This window comes from Pituophis catenifer, unplaced genomic scaffold (genome assembly GCF_029215685.1).
Source record: "Pituophis catenifer annectens isolate HBS135680 unplaced genomic scaffold, rPitCat1.0.hap2 SCAF_2, whole genome shotgun sequence".
NCBI lineage: Eukaryota > Metazoa > Chordata > Lepidosauria > Squamata > Colubridae > Pituophis > Pituophis catenifer.
Window position 1 is genome coordinate 123,564,413 of NW_027256882.1, and position 17,269 is coordinate 123,581,681.

Below are 17,269 nucleotides of genomic sequence, written 5' to 3' on the forward strand. Positions count from 1 at the left end.
AATGAAGTTGTTGTTAGGAAAGAGAATAATTTGTTGGCAAATCCCCAGCAGATGTCAGGATAACTGAACCTCCCATTAGCACTACTGCATGCCTTTTTGAAAGATTGGCCAAGTGATGCAGAAAGACCTCATCTGTTCTTCTGTCTGCCCAGGTGGTCTATAATAAATTCTCACAATGGAATTGCCTCCACTCACCTCTTTTATTTTAACCTAAATACTTATCGTACTCTGATTCACATATTTTTGTACAAGGATATGTTTTTTCTTTACATACATACATGCAACTCCCCTCCCCCTTTTTTAGATTTGTTCCTGTAGCCTTCTGTTGCTATGTGCCAATCATGAATACCATTACACCTGGCTTCGTATTTGTCTTCTCTAAGTAGGATTTCTAGTTGTTTACTTCCCCTACTCTGGGCATTGGGAACACCTGAATGCCACCAACTGCCACCTCGATTGTAGGTGCAGAAGTCTGGTCCCTGATGAGGCCTTCTCATTTCTCTTTCATGTTCTCTTTTCTTGGCCCCAGTTTTCTGAGCTTTTGCCAACCCCCTCTCCCCTTTTATTATGGTCTGATCCCACCCTGATGAGAATGGCAAGCTGCCTGCCAAGCATTTTCCCTGTTTGGGATGTACTATATCCAGTCACTTCCTTGGAGTCCTTTATGAAGGTAGTGAGGGCTATTGTCTGGAACATAGAGTTTTCCTAACAATAATATTTGCATAGCCAATTGTGTATTTCTAGGATCCTGTTTCTTCTTCGAGACATTATTTTCGCTTTTTCACTGGAAAGATAACAATCCAACCCCCTTGGCTTGTGTGATTTACAGAAAATCTTCGTACACATGTTACATCTTAACTTTAATAATAAACTTACTTTAATATGTCCTAGTTTCCTAGGTAGAACTTGAATGTCCAAAGAACATTACTCAAAAATGTGGTTCCTCCTCCTTCTCTCCCCCCTCCAAAAATATGTCTGTCCTCCTGCACTTCTGAATGGGCACCATAGCATCAAACCAACCATTGGAGAAACACTATCCAGGCCTACCATGATTTTATTTGTATTTCAGAAGACAGAAGCAATAGAGAATTACCAGAGAAACAGAATACAAAGGAATGATGCTTTGTATGATAAAGGAGTAGGATGTAAATCTTTTTAGCTTTATGATTTAGGAAAGATAATGAATGCAAATTCACATCTCAGTCAGTTACAGTGGCATCTGGTGGGGAGGAAGTATAAAGAGAGGCAAGGGAAGTCAGAGTGATGACAGCAGCATTGTGGCATCAAACCAAGTCCCATTCCTGATCTCCTTAGGTCATGATGTTGCACATAAGTCCAAGAGGGCAGACATTTTCATCTTCTCTGTACCTGCAACAGCTTGAAATGCTACAGATGAGCCACGAGATGGACACATTCATGGTAGATGAAGCTATCAATGATACCTCCAAGTTCAAAGTGAGAGAAGCCTGCTGCCTTCATGGGCTTCCTAGGAATTTTCTAATTGACCAGAGGATGAAAGAGGTTTTAGAGCAGGGGTGTCAAACTTGCGGCCTGCAGGCCAGATGTGTCATGTGCTGGCCCCACCACTGCCCGGTTTAGCGAAGGGGAAAAAAAGTCCTAATGCATCATGTGAAGCGACCGTAACAACATGAGTTTGACACCCCTGTTTTAGAGGATGCTCCAAGTGCTACTATCTTCAGAAGTGGATAATGTGAGATGAATCAAGCAATGGCAGCAGCCTTCAAGATCCTGGGTTTAAATCAGTAATTTTGTGGAGCTCTAGTACTTCTGTCATGTCTGGTGAATATAGGAAGTCCCACTGTGAAAGCCATTTGAGCAGCATTGTTAAATTACTCTTCTGCCTGAAATAGAGTTGTGCGTGTAGAAAATGGTTACAAGTAATTCAACCATTTCAACCATTACGTGTTGAAATGTATCTCAGCTAAATCCTTCTGGCAATGCCACTCTCAAACAAAAGTTGGGGTGATTTATCTGACAGTGGAGTCTACCTGGAGCTGAAATACTTTCATTTATTTTCTAGCAAGGAACGGTGACATCTGTGTTAAGACCACAAAGACAGCAGTTTGCTGTATTTCTGATTTTGTTAATCTATTATCCAGGTGGATTAACAATATGAATGTGTACATGCTAGCAGCAACACCTTTTGGTACCAGCTGCAACGTGCAACAACTGTATCACAGAAAGAGCCTTTCATATTGCAGTGTGACATCCATTTACAGTTTTGTACAAGAGACGGTTCTTTACACATGTCTGTAACTTCAAGCATACAGCCATTTGAAAACTAAATGAATACTCACTGCAGCTGGACCTGAATGGAGGTCTTTACTTTCTCACAGATTTCAGTCAATGTGCAACAAAATTCTGGGTGAGCATTGAATTCACTCACTGTAAAGTGCTTTATTCAGTCTTGATTGTGTGCTATTGTCTGTTTTGGAAAATTGCAGTGGGTAATTTCTACTTCTAGTGATTTCTAGCCAATCCCTGTATCCAGATCAGAGGAGGCATAGACTTCACTCAGTTCAGCTAGCAAAACTAAAACTTGATTTTTATTTATTAAACATCAGGAAGAATTAATAATCTAGATGAAAGACACTACAGAAGATATTATATGGAATATAAATATAAAGTCACTCGGGTGGTTTTTTATATACGAAAACATTTATTATTGATGGGGGCAGATGGTAATGGAGGATACTGAATATACTGTTGGAAATAGAACTTGATGTTACCCTAAGATGGGTGATGGAATTAATAATCTAGCTGAAAGACATTACAGAAGATATCATATGGATTACAAACTTAAAGTCATTTGAGGATTTTGTTTATATATGGAAATATTTTTTAGTGGTGTGGTGTGGGCAGAAAAACAAAGATATTAAAATATTATGTATGGTAGACCTGTAAGAAAATGGGTTACTGATTGTTTAGTTTAGGAAAAGGGATGTTAGGTTCAGATATTAATATACGTAAAAGATTTGAATTAAGAGATATATGTATGGGGGTGGAGGAAATGGGTAGATTATGAGTTGAATAAATGCCAAATTAGGATTTATTATATAGTTTTATAGCTGAAGGTTGCTTTGAAATGTATAGTATAAGGGGGATATAATAACAATGTTAGAAAGAAATGGTTAGCATGTGGGGGGTGGTGTAAAAGGATGGTAAAGTATTATTTAATTTGATATCAATGATTTTATTTTGAAGAAGCCATGGGGGGAGGGGAGGGGGAGGGGGGTTAGGGAGGAGGGGGGGAAAGGGGGAAAATTTGTATTTGAAAAACTTTTTCAATTAAAAAAAAATCAGGAAAACATTGAGAGAGAGAGAGAGAGAGAGTGGAGGAGGAAGGGAGGGAGGGAGAAAACAAGGGAGCAAGCAAGAGATGATTATCGAGCAATGTATGTATTATCAATATATCAAAAGGCCTAGAACTTTCCAGAACCACTGAAAACAATAGTGTGGAAAATTAGCATGGACAGTCCCAAAGGAGTGGCTTTTATTTGTTCTGCATTTAAATATTTTATATACAGAGAAGTAGTAGAATAGAGAAGGAAATTAGAAACCAAGTGATCCTTCCTCTATTCTGCTCCACGAAGGAATAATTTGATGGATGAGGGATGATGCATCCAATAGCCTGAACTAGCAGCTCATTTTTTACTTGAAATGTTGTTCCTCTCACCTGCTTTTTAAAACATCTAAATGTTTGCATGTGTTGTCATAATACATACTATTATTTTCCATCTCAATGCATTTTTCATTATTATTCCATTTTATTGACAGAGAACTGAAATGGGTTAACCCAAGATCACCCAGAGATCCACATGAGTTGATGAAATATCAGAGTCCGGCTCCAATGCTATGACCATAATTCATTAAAATAATTTAGACAAATTCTTGGGCAATGAATTTACTTAAATTAGTTTCTCCACCATGGTGTCCCAGTAGATATACTGGGACTTCAGATGCATGAATATTTAGCAACCTGGCTGAGAATGATGGACCTTAGGTGAATTGTCTTCCATTTTAAACATTGTTCAATGCACTGCTTTATTAAAAGTTCACTCAGGTGTTTTTAAATTGAAAATTACTGATAAGGTAAGAAATGGGAAAAGGATTGATGCTGACATTGACCCTAAACAATCAATGTAACAGCCTCCAGTCTTATAGTAAAAACAACATGCTGCTGCTTGTCTAAATTATTACAAATCAGTATCTTGCAATATCCATACTATTCAAATATGTATGACTGTCTACAGTTCTTATCCAGATTCCGTTAGGATTAGGGTAGGTTATTAATAATGTAAAAAACTAAACAGACAAATGAATCCAGCAAGCAAGCAAGCAAGCAAGCTCAGAATGAGGATTGTTATATTCTCTAGCTGGCTACATGGGTATTATGCATCCATTTGACAACTTCAGTGCTTGATTAACAAGACAGTTAAGGGTGGATGGAATTACTATGAAATTGATATGTATTTAACTTGAAAACTGTAGTCAAAGAATCCTCACTAAAGGTTCTTTATCAAGAACCTCAGTGGGAGGCACTGAGATTCAATTCTGTGTCCTTTGCTCTTCTACATAATTCTATTAATGACTTGGATGAAAGAAGTGCCAGAAATAATTATCAAATTTATAGATGACACTAGGTAGTGTTGGATAGCTGATACCCTAGAAGACAGAAATAAGCCTTGGTAAGTTAGTAAAATGGCCTGAAAAAAGCAGGAAGAAATTTGAGTCAAATGATATGCTGTACTTTAGAAACAGGAATTAAATACACAGAGATAAGATGGACTTCAATGCTTCAGTGGCTTCTTCCAATTCTATGACTTTGATTTCCTTTTAAATTCTTTAACAACCTACCCTAGCACTCAGGTCAAAAGCAGGTTTATGGATTTCATAAAAAAAAGTTTGGTTTTTTTTAAAAAAAATGTCAATGTCCATTGATTATCAGAGTAAGAATCCTTGTGTAGAGTGTCATTTGCTCTGCAGGTTTCTTATGTCTATTGAATGGCAGCATGATATATGCATTTCTTCTTAGTTTGATGTGATAGCATTTGCTCATAATAGCTGGTCCATACTAATGCCTCCATTGGCTTTAACAATCTGCATTCTGTTAAATTTGCTGTTTAGCAAACTCTGGTGCCAGTCCCATGATGGGTGGTGGGTAGGATTCTGCCTTGGAACTTGCCATTGTGTGACAGAAGAGGTCTTCCATGAGCCATTTCCAGCTGAATGTTTCTTTTTAATTGCTTTAGGGAAACACTATGTGTGTCATATTCCGATATTGAAATGATAAGCTCTTTTTAATAGCTTGACTGGAGTTAATGAAAATCAGGAACTAACTGCATGATATGGACACAAAATTAGAGTTTTTGCAATGGCTTCTTTGTCAGTATGTTGCATGATGTAGCTCTGACAAGGTTTCAGTGCCACATAGGTGTTTGAATACATGATATGCCATCGAACTGCGATCTTTGCCTCCTCCTACCAAGGTGACAGCTCATTCCACCAGAAGTGCTGCAACTACAGCTGCTTGGGCTTCTAGGGCTTCATTGTATGAGATATGCAGAGCAGCTACTTGGACCTCTCCTTCTCCATTTGTTAAACACTATAAATTAGATAAATTTGCCTCTGCAGAGGCTGATTTTGGGAGAAGAGTATTACAAGGTGTTGAGGTCAGGGAGGAGTTTTTTGGCCAGACTGTTCCCTCCCATGAGTTGGGACAGTAAACTTGGGTATGTCCCACATCTGGCTGCTGTCTCCACTCTCAAGGGAGAAGGGGACGTTGGCTATGCCTGATACGCCCCTTCTCGTTGAGTGGAGACAGCAGCCAGTCCCACCCTTTATCAGTCTGGGCACTAAGAGTAAAATTTATCTAACAGTTTGTTTATATTTCTACTTTCCACACTTAGAGTCTGTCTTCCTCCTTCACCAAAGCTGGAATCCCTAGGAATAGGGGCGGGATTTAAGAATTAATTGACAGGCTCAGTCCACATTTGACCAATGAGCATAACCATTGGCCGCGCATGGAGAATGGAGTTCCTCAGTATCCAGGTTCTCAGCATTCCCCTCATATAAACTACCATAGTTGGTCAAAAACATTTTGTAAGGAAATCTTAAGATACTTTTGAGTTCATCAAATCATAATGTCCCATTTGATTGTATGAAGATGGATTCAGAAGTCATAGCATGACATAATAAATATTTTGTTATCTTGCCATGTGATGCCAACATTCACATGTTGTGCTCAGTGACTGGTCAGCCAGCAAGATTGATCTTATCAAAAGTACATGGGAATAGGCTTGAGACAGCTTCACTATGTGGTTTGTTGCTGTTGATGCGTTATTCCCAGTGTGATTGCAGCCACAGGGTACACAGGGTAATGGTGCTTCATGACCCAAATCACTTTAACTGATGCTGGCTAAAGATTCATGAGGCAGACATTTCTCTGAGAATTTTCAATTAAGGTCCATGTTTAAACTCCTCCTGCAGCTGCAGACATACATTGTCGATTTCAGGTCAGGCTGATCTTTTCCTGGTTATGTTTATTTTTCCATATCATGTAAATCTGAAATCTAATTGGGCTTTTTCAGTGTCCTGCAACTTGGCTGAAATGCCAAAGAAATGTGTTTGGTTCTCACACTTAACAAACGGATAATGGCCCCAAGCCACTAGAGGGATACATTGCTTTACAAAGCATGAGTCATAATATTTAAAATTCAGAGTGCCATCCCATACTTCAAAGCTTCTCTCTCCGATTAACAGCTCTAGAGGTTACTCCATTACCAGAAAAGTAAAAAAGAAAACCCATTCATTTTCATCTCACAGGCTTGGTCTTTTTCTTCTCCCTTTCAGATCAATCTGACAGAACTGAAGTCATTTGGATCGCCACCATCTGCTGTCAGCAATGTTACTGCAGCCGTGATGGTACTCATGGGTTCGGGTGGTAAGGTCCCCAAGGACAGAAGCTGGAAAGCAGCTAAGATTGCCATGGCCAAGGTTGACAGCTTCCTAGACTCCTTGATTCACTTCAACAAAGAGAATATACATGAGAACAGTCTCCGAGCCTTGCAACCTTATCTTCAGGATACAACCTTCAACCCAGAACTGGTGGCATCGAAGTCCTATGCAGCTGCTGGGCTCTGCTCCTGGGTCATCAACATCGTGCGCTTTTACAATGTATACTGTGATGTCGAGCCCAAGCGTCAGGCTCTCAACAAAGCCAATGCTGAGCTTGCTAACGCCCAGGAAAAGCTGGCTAACATCAAGGCCAAAATTGCAGTAAGTCTAAATGCAAAAAAAGCAACCTGGGAAACGAGTGTAAATTGAAATCAGCATTGCACCTTGAAATTCTTGGCATCGATTACTCTCTAGAGCCTTAAACATGGGCTTCTTGAATAAGTAGCTGCTGTAGGAAACCACTCTGCATTTTGCCTAAAGAAAGTACCATGGCTTATTTTAAAACAGGGTGGTGCCTGTACAGTAGTAATATCGAAAAAAAAAAGAATTAAACAAGTAATAATCATGCAGTAATCACTACGTAAATTAAGGGTTTTCTGAGTAATTAAAATGCAGCATTAAATGACCAGAAAAGTTGTAGCAATTGACCACTCGCAAAATTGCTCTGCCTCTTTTGGATTTAACATTTTAAATTTTTCAAATGAATCAGCCATAGAGAAAGTTCCAATTATTTGCAGCCTGAAGAGCAATTTGGTGAGCAATCCCAAGTCTAGGGTGATTGATTATTTAATGAGACACTTAAGGTTTTGCTGCAAGGTTTTTGCAAATTATTACTATGATATTTGTAGTTAAGATGTATGTTAGAGAAGGGGGAAATCATAAAATATTTTCACAGAGTTGGCTGCTACTTCTGTTAGTTTTGTGAGTATTTAAAAAACATTAAACTAAGTCTATGTATTATAAACATAGACTTAGTGACTAAGAATTACATGATAGACAGAAACCAATATACCCGTTCCTACTGTGTTTGATAGTAGGCTTCTATTAGGCTGTTTACTTGTCAACTAGGCTAAGCAAAGCATTTATGGCTGAACTTCAGCAGAATTGACATCCTTAGTTGAACAGATCCTCCTCCTCCTCCTCCCCAATTGAATCTTCCATTCAGATCCCCCAAATCCGGTGCAGGAGATTAGAATTCCCTCTGAAATGGGGGGGGGAATGTGATGGGGTACAAAGGAAAGGTTAGAGAGAGACCATGATTTGTATAACAACATCAATCCTTTCATGGTGGTGCAAAAGCACCTCTTTCACAAATAAAAGTCCTGCTTGAAGAAGTCAGAAGCTTCTTCAGGCTTTAAGGCAGAGCTAATTTAAATGGTATTCTTTCATCTGTGTTACTGTACAGTGGCCAAGCACACATACAGACACGTGCACAAATGTACTTTTAGAAAGGGAAGAAGGACATTTAATTTATAGAAATTGTAGCTTGCGATTTTAGGAACAATTCTGTTCATATATCTAGTCGTTCCAAATGCTACTAACCATTACGTACCCTTTTCAAATTCAAGTTTATTTCTCAAGTATTGTTCGAGCAGTATTAAAATGATTTAGAGGCACTTAACTTTAAGCTACTGGTGTGAAGGCTGATAAAAATCAATTGTTAACTTCTTTTGTCACAGGAGTAAAATAATTTGGGAACACTCTGCTTTTGTTTTACAGTGAAGTAGCAAAAATGATCAATTAGAGCAATAGAGATTGGGAGACCCATTGTGAAAGCCACTTCTCAGCCCCTGAAATAAAGCTAATAGAGCCATTTTTGCATGAGCCTTTCCGCTTGGCTTTCTAAATAACTCCCAGGAGCAGTTTTGCTCACTCAGGCTATAAACAGTACTGATACATGCACTTTTAGGCCTGGAATTTTATATCAATGCCCAGAAATCAGTACAAGATGCAAAGGACAATGTAACAAGCTACGCCTGCCAATATTTTATTGCTGTACAAATAAAATGTCCCCATCGGACAGAATTTTCTTCAACTGTTTTAGAATCTGGTGACCATCAATCCAGGTGGACATCAGGTGCTCTTCTGGGAAAATGTGACTGTGGGACACTGTGATTGGCTGCAAAGTTATTATTTTTTTATTTAGCACCACATAGCTTTGAACGGTCACTGTGCATGTCAGTTGATAAGCAAAGGCTACCTGTATTGGTTTTTAAATAGGTCCTCTGGTGTACTGTTCAATCATTTTTCCAGTCGGTTGAGGTAGATGAGTTTTACTTACTCATTTGGACTGTTTGGGGGCAGAGATAAACCTTTTTGAGGTGGAAGGAAAAATGATAAACCACTACACAGGTGGACTTACTGTATTAAAAAAACAAATTACCCCCCCCCCAGGGGTGGGTTTCAAAAATTTTTACTACTGGTTCTGTGGGTGTGGCTTGGTGGGTCTGGCATGACTTGGTGGGCGTGGCTTGGTGGGCGTGGCAGGGGAAGGATACTGTAACATCTCCATTCCTACTCCACTCCAGGGGAAGGATACTGTAAAATCTCCATTCCCACCCCAATCCAGGGGAAGGTTCCTGAAAATCCCCATTTCTTCCTCACCAGCTGGGACTCGGGAGGCAGAGATTAGATGGGGGCGGGGCCAGTCAGAGGTGGTATTTAACGGTTCTCCGAACTACTCAAAATTTCCGCTACTGGTTCTCCAGAACTAGTCAGAACCTGCTGAAACCCACCTTTCCCCCCCCCCAATCCCAATATCCAAGCAAACAAACACAAAAGATCCCAGGAGAAAATTAGATAGTGTTATGTATATAGTTTTGGCAGGAAGGTTTGAATTTAATAGCTGATTAAATAGCTGACTCAGCTGATTGGCTGACTGCCCCAGCCGCAGGGTATATAAGGATAGCTGTTTCCCCAGGTTAGTCGCTGGGTTCCCACCATACAATAAAGAGCTGTTGTCACTCACTGCCTGACTTGCTGTGTCCTCATTCACCAACTTAACATTGGCGACGAAGGTGGGATTTTGAGGCCAGAAGCCACGGAAAGAGCTGAAGACATGAGCCGACAAGAGAGCTGCAAACCCGAATCCAGCCAGGCGAGTGAGCGGAGTACCTGGAGAATCTACCAACGATGTCTGCCTACGTACCGCCAGTGCCTTTCAACCCAACCGAAGAGAAGTGGGGATCTTACATGTCCCGCTTCGAATGCTTCCTGGTGGCCAGCGATCTACAGGGGCTGCCCGAAGAAAGCCCTGTTCCTGAGCCATTGTGGACCCAAGGTGTTCGATATGGCCGAAGCCCTATCGGAACCAAACTCGGTCCACACCATCTCGTGGCAAACGCTTCAGATGCTGCTGAAGGACCACTACGCCCCAACGCCATTGAAGTATGTCCAGCGGTACGAGTTCCGGCAACGGCTGCAGCAGGAGGGAGAATCGATCAGCAAGTACGTCGCTGCCCTGCGCAAGGCTGCAAACCAATGCGAGTACTGAGAGCTCAATGAGATGCTTCTAGAGCAACTAATCGGAGTGAGAGATATTCGCTTGCAGAGAAAAGCTCGCAAAGATGAATCTAACATTGAACATCGCACTGGACGAGGCGAGGGCTCAAGAGTCCTCCACCAAGGCGGCCGAGAGACTACAGGGGATGACACAGGTCAGAACGGCACAGAGGTCAGCGCTGGTTCATTAAGGAACCGTATGCACGGAGAGCGAGGAGGAGTCAGATGAAGAAGTCTGCAGAACCAAACAGTACCGGCAGGACTGGCGAGGTCACTGAGACGCCTGTGCCAGCTGTGGGGGGCCCATCCGCACCAGACCTGCAAGTTCCGAGACGCCATTTGCCGGCAATGTGATAGGAAGGGCCACATTGCTAGAGTCTGCAGATCTAAGCAGACTCCCAACTACAAACCGCGGAGCAGTGCTAGCCAATCAGAGATGACGCAGCGGAAGACCAATCAGAAGGGTGGCCACAGGAAGGGCACAAAAACCGAGGACCTCATCACAGACCATTGCCCCCTTCTGGGTCTCATAGCAGGGGACCGACCCACCCCGGCAGCCCTGTCTCCCAGGATGACACTCTGGGCCATCTTCCTGGCAGCATACTCCTATCGCCTGGTACATCGACCAGGGGTGAACATGGGCAACGCCGACGCCCTCAGCCGTTGCCCATTACCAGACAGGATAGAAGACCCCACACCCGGAGTCCCAGTCCTGCTGATTGACGTTTTGGACTTGGGACCCATCACTTCAGCAGAGGTGGTGAGGGCTTCAACCAAAGACCACGTGATTAGGAAAGTCATGAGTTGGGTCACGAGGGGGTGGCCGGAAAAGACTGAGGGCGGGGAATTCAAACATTTCGCTAACAAAAGAGGCGAGCTGACAATGCAAGGGGGTTGTCTATTGTGGGGCGATCGGGTCATTGTTCCCTTGTGCCTAAGGGAAAAAGTTTTGAATCTGTTGCATGAGGGGCACCCCGGGATCGTGAGGATGAAGGGGTTAGCTAGGAGCTACGTTTGGTGGCCCCAAATGGATAAGGACATCACTGAGTGGGTGGGGAAGTGCCAGCCCTGCCAAGAATCTAGATCAGACCCCCCTACAGCACCGGTAAGGGAATGGGAGTGGCCTCAGAGTCCCTGGTCCAGGATCCACATAGATTTCGCTGGCTCATTCCATGGGCAGGTATTTATGGTAGTCGTGGACGCCTTCTCCAAGTGGCTGGAGATTAGACTCATGAAAGCCACTATCACCGACGCAGTCATTAGGGAGCTAAGGCAGTTGTTCGCCACCCATGGCCTACTGGACACCTTAGTCTCAGACAACAGGCCCCAGTTCACGGCCACGCAGTTTGAGGGGTACTTGGTGGAGTTGGGGATCAGGCACGTACTCTCCACCCCATTTCATCCGGCTAGCAATGGATTGGCGGAGAGATTTGTGAGAACAGCTAAGGAAGCCATCTCACGCCTAGGCCCGGGGACTGGCAGGAAAGAATAGACAGATTCTTAACGGCCCAACACACCACACCATGTACCGCCACCGGCCGAAGCCTGGCGGAACTTCTAATGGGGAGAAAGCTTCAAGGAGTCCCGGACAGGCTACACCCCAGCTATTCCCCCGACAACTTCAGAGGAACAGATAGGAAGCTTAGAGAGTTCCCAATAGGGACTCTGGTATACTCAAGAAATTATGGGAAGGGGCCCCTCTGGGAAACCGGGACAATTACGGAGGTAACCAGGCCCAAGTCTTATAGGGTAGACATAGGAAATGGGAGGATTTGGCGCCGGCACATCGACCAGTTACGGAAGTGACTAGCCACCGACACAGAAGACGTCTTTGACGAACCGCTCCCTAACTACCAACAAAACTCCAGGGCTAACTCAAGCCCGATTCTAGCGGAGGACTTAGCTGTCGGCCCTAAGATCCAGCGCCGCCCCAGCATGGAAGATCGACCAGCCGAAGAAGTCGCCGCCCACAACGAATTCCCAAAGGTTCCATTGGTGGAGCAGGGAGAAACAGGGAGTTCCTCCAACCCGCTCGACGCCACACCTCCGACTGAACTGCACAGGTCAACTAGGGTGCGGATGCGCCCTGGTCACCTGCGGGACTGCATATGCTAATGTCCACCCCAAGTGACTTCTGGGAGGGGAGGAGTGTTATGTATATAGTTTTGGCGGGAAGGTTTGAACTTAATAGCCCTCAGCTGATTGGCTGACTGCCCCAGCTGCAGGGTATATAAGGATAACTGTTTCCCCAGGTTAGTCACTGGGTTCTCACCATACAATAAAGATCTGTTGTCACTCACTGCCTGGCTTGCTGTGTCCTCATTCACCCAACTTAACAGATAGTTTAGAGAAAGAGAAAAAAATGTAATAAAAACATTTCTGCTAGATTTCAAATGAGAGCAGTTCTGCATGTCAATCAAGTGTTACAACCACTGTGCTACTAGGAAAGGCCTATAGCAGAAGCTGCAGCAGGCTTTACTGAGGTGAACTGAGCAACTGAGATGAGGGACGTTGCTGTCCTGTGCAGATCCAAAGTACAGATGTTTGCCTAGAAGAAAATTAAAATCAGAAGGGAAACACTCTGCTAGAGAGAAGTTGCCTAAGGATGAGTCTGAAAGCTCAGAAGACTAAACCTCTGGTCCCGGTGACCGAGCCAGATTGGGTTCTGCAACATTATCCGAGGACATGTATATTCGTTTTCAGTCCATTTGTGAGTAGGGAAACTGGACAGCTACATTTGAACTGGCCTAAATCAACAAATACTATTTCAAAGGTAGAGCAAGAAAACACTGGCAGAAGTCATATTTATGGTGGGCAGGGGGCAAAATGAGGACAATGTTGTCTGTTCTTGTCCTCCAGAAACAGTTGATGGCCCATACTTATGATGGGGCAACCTGACAGTGCAGATAAATACTAGCTGTCTGCTGTTAACAGCTTTAACACCTCTAGGTTTTAAATATTTGTTCACAGCTGAATGGCCTTGTAGGCTACCTATGTCACTCTTCCCCATAAAATGAATCCACTTGGTTGACTTATTTGATTAATAATGAAATTATTCACTTTTTGAATCGCCTCTTGAGCACAAATTCTAGTGCTGTCTAAATCAGAGGCTACAATGTGCTGGTGCGTATATTGAGATTGTATTTCTTTATGATATTTATGTTGTGTGATACTGCTTCTTCCTTTCCCCTACACCCTCAATTGTAGCACCTTAATGAAAATCTGGCAAAGCTGACAGCCAAATTTGAGAGGGCCACTGTGGAGAAGCTGAAATGTCAGCAAGATGCAGAAGCCACTGCAAATACCATTTCCCTTGCAAATCGCCTGGTGAGTATCATTGGCTGAAGCTTCCGGTGGGATAGAAAGATTTTTGAAGTATGTCTTTCTTGGTCTGAATGGCTGGAGAAAAAACTAGAAGTCTTTGCAACTCTGGAAAGTTTTGGGACTCCAAGTCTAAATTAAAGATAAATATTTCTAAATTAAATCTACATGAGGGAGTAGTTTGGACTGCTATACCGTTTGATTTTTAATGTGTATTATTTCATTCTTCAGTACTGGCAAAGAGAAAATTAAAGAACTGCTACTTTTCCAATGAATTGGCATGCAGCGGAGCAGGAAAAAATGATAGGGATCTAATTCATGAGAGTATATATATATATATAAAGATTTAGCACTAATTATTTAAAGTGCATTAAAGATAGGGGAAATGGATTTAGTAGGAACATAACAGTACTTCAGTGATGGCACATGCGTCATATAGGAGCAATGGACAGATCTTCCTTGAAAATGATCACAAATATAGAACCCTGCCTAACCTTCAAAGTGAGAGGCAATAATTTCAGTAAATACTCTTCTCATATTTAATCATTTATACAAATGTATGGCTAATTTTGTGATGCTTTTTAACAGCATGATAATCATGCATGAGCTCCAGCTGGCATGACAGGAAGGTTTTAATTTGTATTTTTAATGAGCATACAGGATTTTAAAAACCACTGTTCCCTTTTAACTTTGCAGTAAGTCTCTTTCAGGTGTACAGTGCTATAACCTTACATTATGCAAAATATCAGACTTGCCTGATTAAGAAACAGCAAACAGTTTAAACTGTTGCCAGCGGATGGACAGTTTTCTCTGGCTTTCTGGTGATTTTCAATTTCTACTGCTGTAACCCTCGAACTACTGACAATGCAGCGTCCTTTAAATTTACTAACCAACTGTAATTGAGGTTGGGATCACAATTCATAGCTACAAGGGCGTATAAAAGCTACTGCTGCAGTAAACCAATTCTTTCCAGTCTGAACATAAGGATTGCTTTTTAATGAAATGAAGCCAGTATAACTGCAAGGGCAATGGTTTAAGTGGTCTGTGAATTTCACTGTATGAGATTTAAGAGTATTCTACCAGGTACTTTATTTCCCTCATTATTTTTGAAATACTTCAAGATGCTTGAAGATATTCTGGTAAAATGTGTTATTAATGCAGTGGAATTTACCTGCCACTACAGCTCAGATTAGCTTTTTGCCATAAAGGATGTCATGGTGAATTTAAACTGGGTACATCCATTCACAGTTTTCCTAATTAAAAGTTGAACACAAAATGTCATATAATTGAATAGTACACTGTGAATAATTAACACAAGCACCAAGTATGAGATCTTTCCCATCATAAGTTTCAGTACAAATCTTAGGCCATTGTGCACTTTTGCCAATAAACAAAGCTAATGATTTCCACATTTGTTTACATTTATTTAGAGAGGAATGAGAGTTTAGGCTGCAACTGTTGCAGAAGAGGTCAGTCACAGAAGAACCAGTTAAAATTTGAAATCAGGAAAAAAGCAATAAGAATTAATTAGCATGGAAGGTGAACATGATTAAGACGAAGCTGTTAAAATTAAATCTTTCATTTTGTGGTCTGGTTGTAGACCCTTTTTTCTGTTTTAGGCTTCATATATTTAAACTTCACTCTTTGTCCAGTCTGGCATAAGAACATGATTGATGCCCTTTTCCATTAATTTTGTCAAAATGACAGGGCACTTAGGTAAGGACAGCCAGATGCCTTGGTACACAAAAAGTGGTACCTGACTTGGCAGTAGTACTCGTGAAAAGAATTTATTTAGTCAATTTATATTCTGCCCACCTCATTATCCAGAGTGACACTGGGTAGCTTACATGCAACAAAAAATAGAAATATAAAGACAATTATAAATATAGAAATACATAAAATTACAGGATGTCTGTGATTTGGGTATGCTGATAGATCAGAGATTAAGCATGAGCCACAGTGTGCTATAGCTGTGCCTTTTTGTTAAATATAAACATGCACAATTTTGAACAATATTCTGTACATCTTTATTTATGATGAAATGTTTACATTTTAGTAAATGCTTACCTCTCTGGTTCAGAACTAGCATTTGCAGTCCCTTGGTTATTTGTCCCATATGTTTATCTGTTTATAAGAAGATTCATACTTTATAATTGGTTAGGAGAACAAAGACCAACTTTGCATTTTGGCGCCCTAAATTAACACAATCAGGAATATCCATTCTGACTATATGCATATGAAGGTGAGGTACAGTCTGCCTCCTTTGGGTCAGTTCACTTCCTAGAGAGAGAGAGAATTTTAGTGGTCCAACTATACCTGTTACTCAGTCATTGCTATGGATAAAGACATGCTACCTTTTTTTCCATTGAGGGTTAGGAAGAGGAAAAGCTTCTGTACTAATTCTTCTTTTTGAGTTTTAAATGTTCTATGCTAACAGCTGTGATTTTTATTTAACTCAAGTATAAAGTCCAGCTTAAGAGACAAAGGTACAGGAGTTAAAATATACTATGTTCCTAAATTGCCTGATTCATCCCCTTTTATAACAGCGTGAAGTAGATTCCCTAAGGGAGATTCAAAGAGTTCCAGTGGAAATCCAAGCTGTTTCCATAGCTTTCCAGTAAGTGTCTTGGCTATTTAAGGGGATACATATATTCTAAAATTGCTGCCTTACTGTTGATTAGGAATAGAAGATAAATGAAACCAAAAACTATCTCCCCTCTTCATAAGCAATATTTGTTTCTCTACCATTTCCACAATGATTCTTGTGGTGGAAATTCTATGACATCTCAAGCATGGAATCTGGTGAAGTCTAATTTCCTGGGGTTTTTTTTAGGTTGGGGGCTTGGCCTCTGAAAATGTGAGATGGGCTGATTCAGTAAGAGATTTCAAACTGCAAGAAAATGCATTGTGTGGTGATGTCTTGTTGATTACTGCCTTTGTCTCCTACCTGGGTTATTTCAGCAAAAAATATAGACAAGACCTGATGGACCATGCATGGAAACCATACTTAAAGCAACTAAAAGTGAGCAGAAGACAAATGTTATATTTTCACATGCCTCTCTTTTGATAGTGCCCTAGTTGTTGCTGTTAGCCAGGATGGTATTGAGGAATACTTCTTTAGTTGCCAAAACTTGTTCTGAATTAATAGTGAGGGAGATTTTCCTTTTTACATAGGTTGTTTTCTGTGGGAATGAAGGGTATTTCCTTATCTTCTTTTTCCCCTCTTTCTGGCTTCTATCCTTCATATTGTGACTTGATGCCAAAAGTAATATATTGTTGCTCTTCGGGGAAAGACATGATGAACTGAAGACAGCTCAGCTAAAAGAGGAGCTGACAACAATAGCAGAAAGAAATGTTGGCTAGTATACTGACTCTTTGCAGCTCCTTTCTAGGTAAGGAGAAAAATTGAGATAGCCCACAAGTGCTTCATACAGTTGTTCCTCATCAGGAGACTGGCAGGCTTAGGAAG

The 17,269-nt window shown here is 41.4% G+C and overlaps 1 protein-coding gene across 1 annotated transcript in view; it reads left to right on the plus strand.

The window, feature by feature from the left end:
* DNAH9 (dynein axonemal heavy chain 9) overlaps positions 1–17,269 on the plus strand; it is a 233,111-nt gene that overhangs the window by 140,010 nt on the left and 75,832 nt on the right. Inside the window, exons 50-52 of the mRNA XM_070934466.1 lie at positions 6,874–7,299; positions 13,687–13,806; positions 16,634–16,822. Coding sequence (XP_070790567.1) covers positions 6,874–7,299; positions 13,687–13,806; positions 16,634–16,822 — 735 coding nt within the window. The remainder of the gene's footprint in view (positions 1–6,873; positions 7,300–13,686; positions 13,807–16,633; positions 16,823–17,269) is intronic.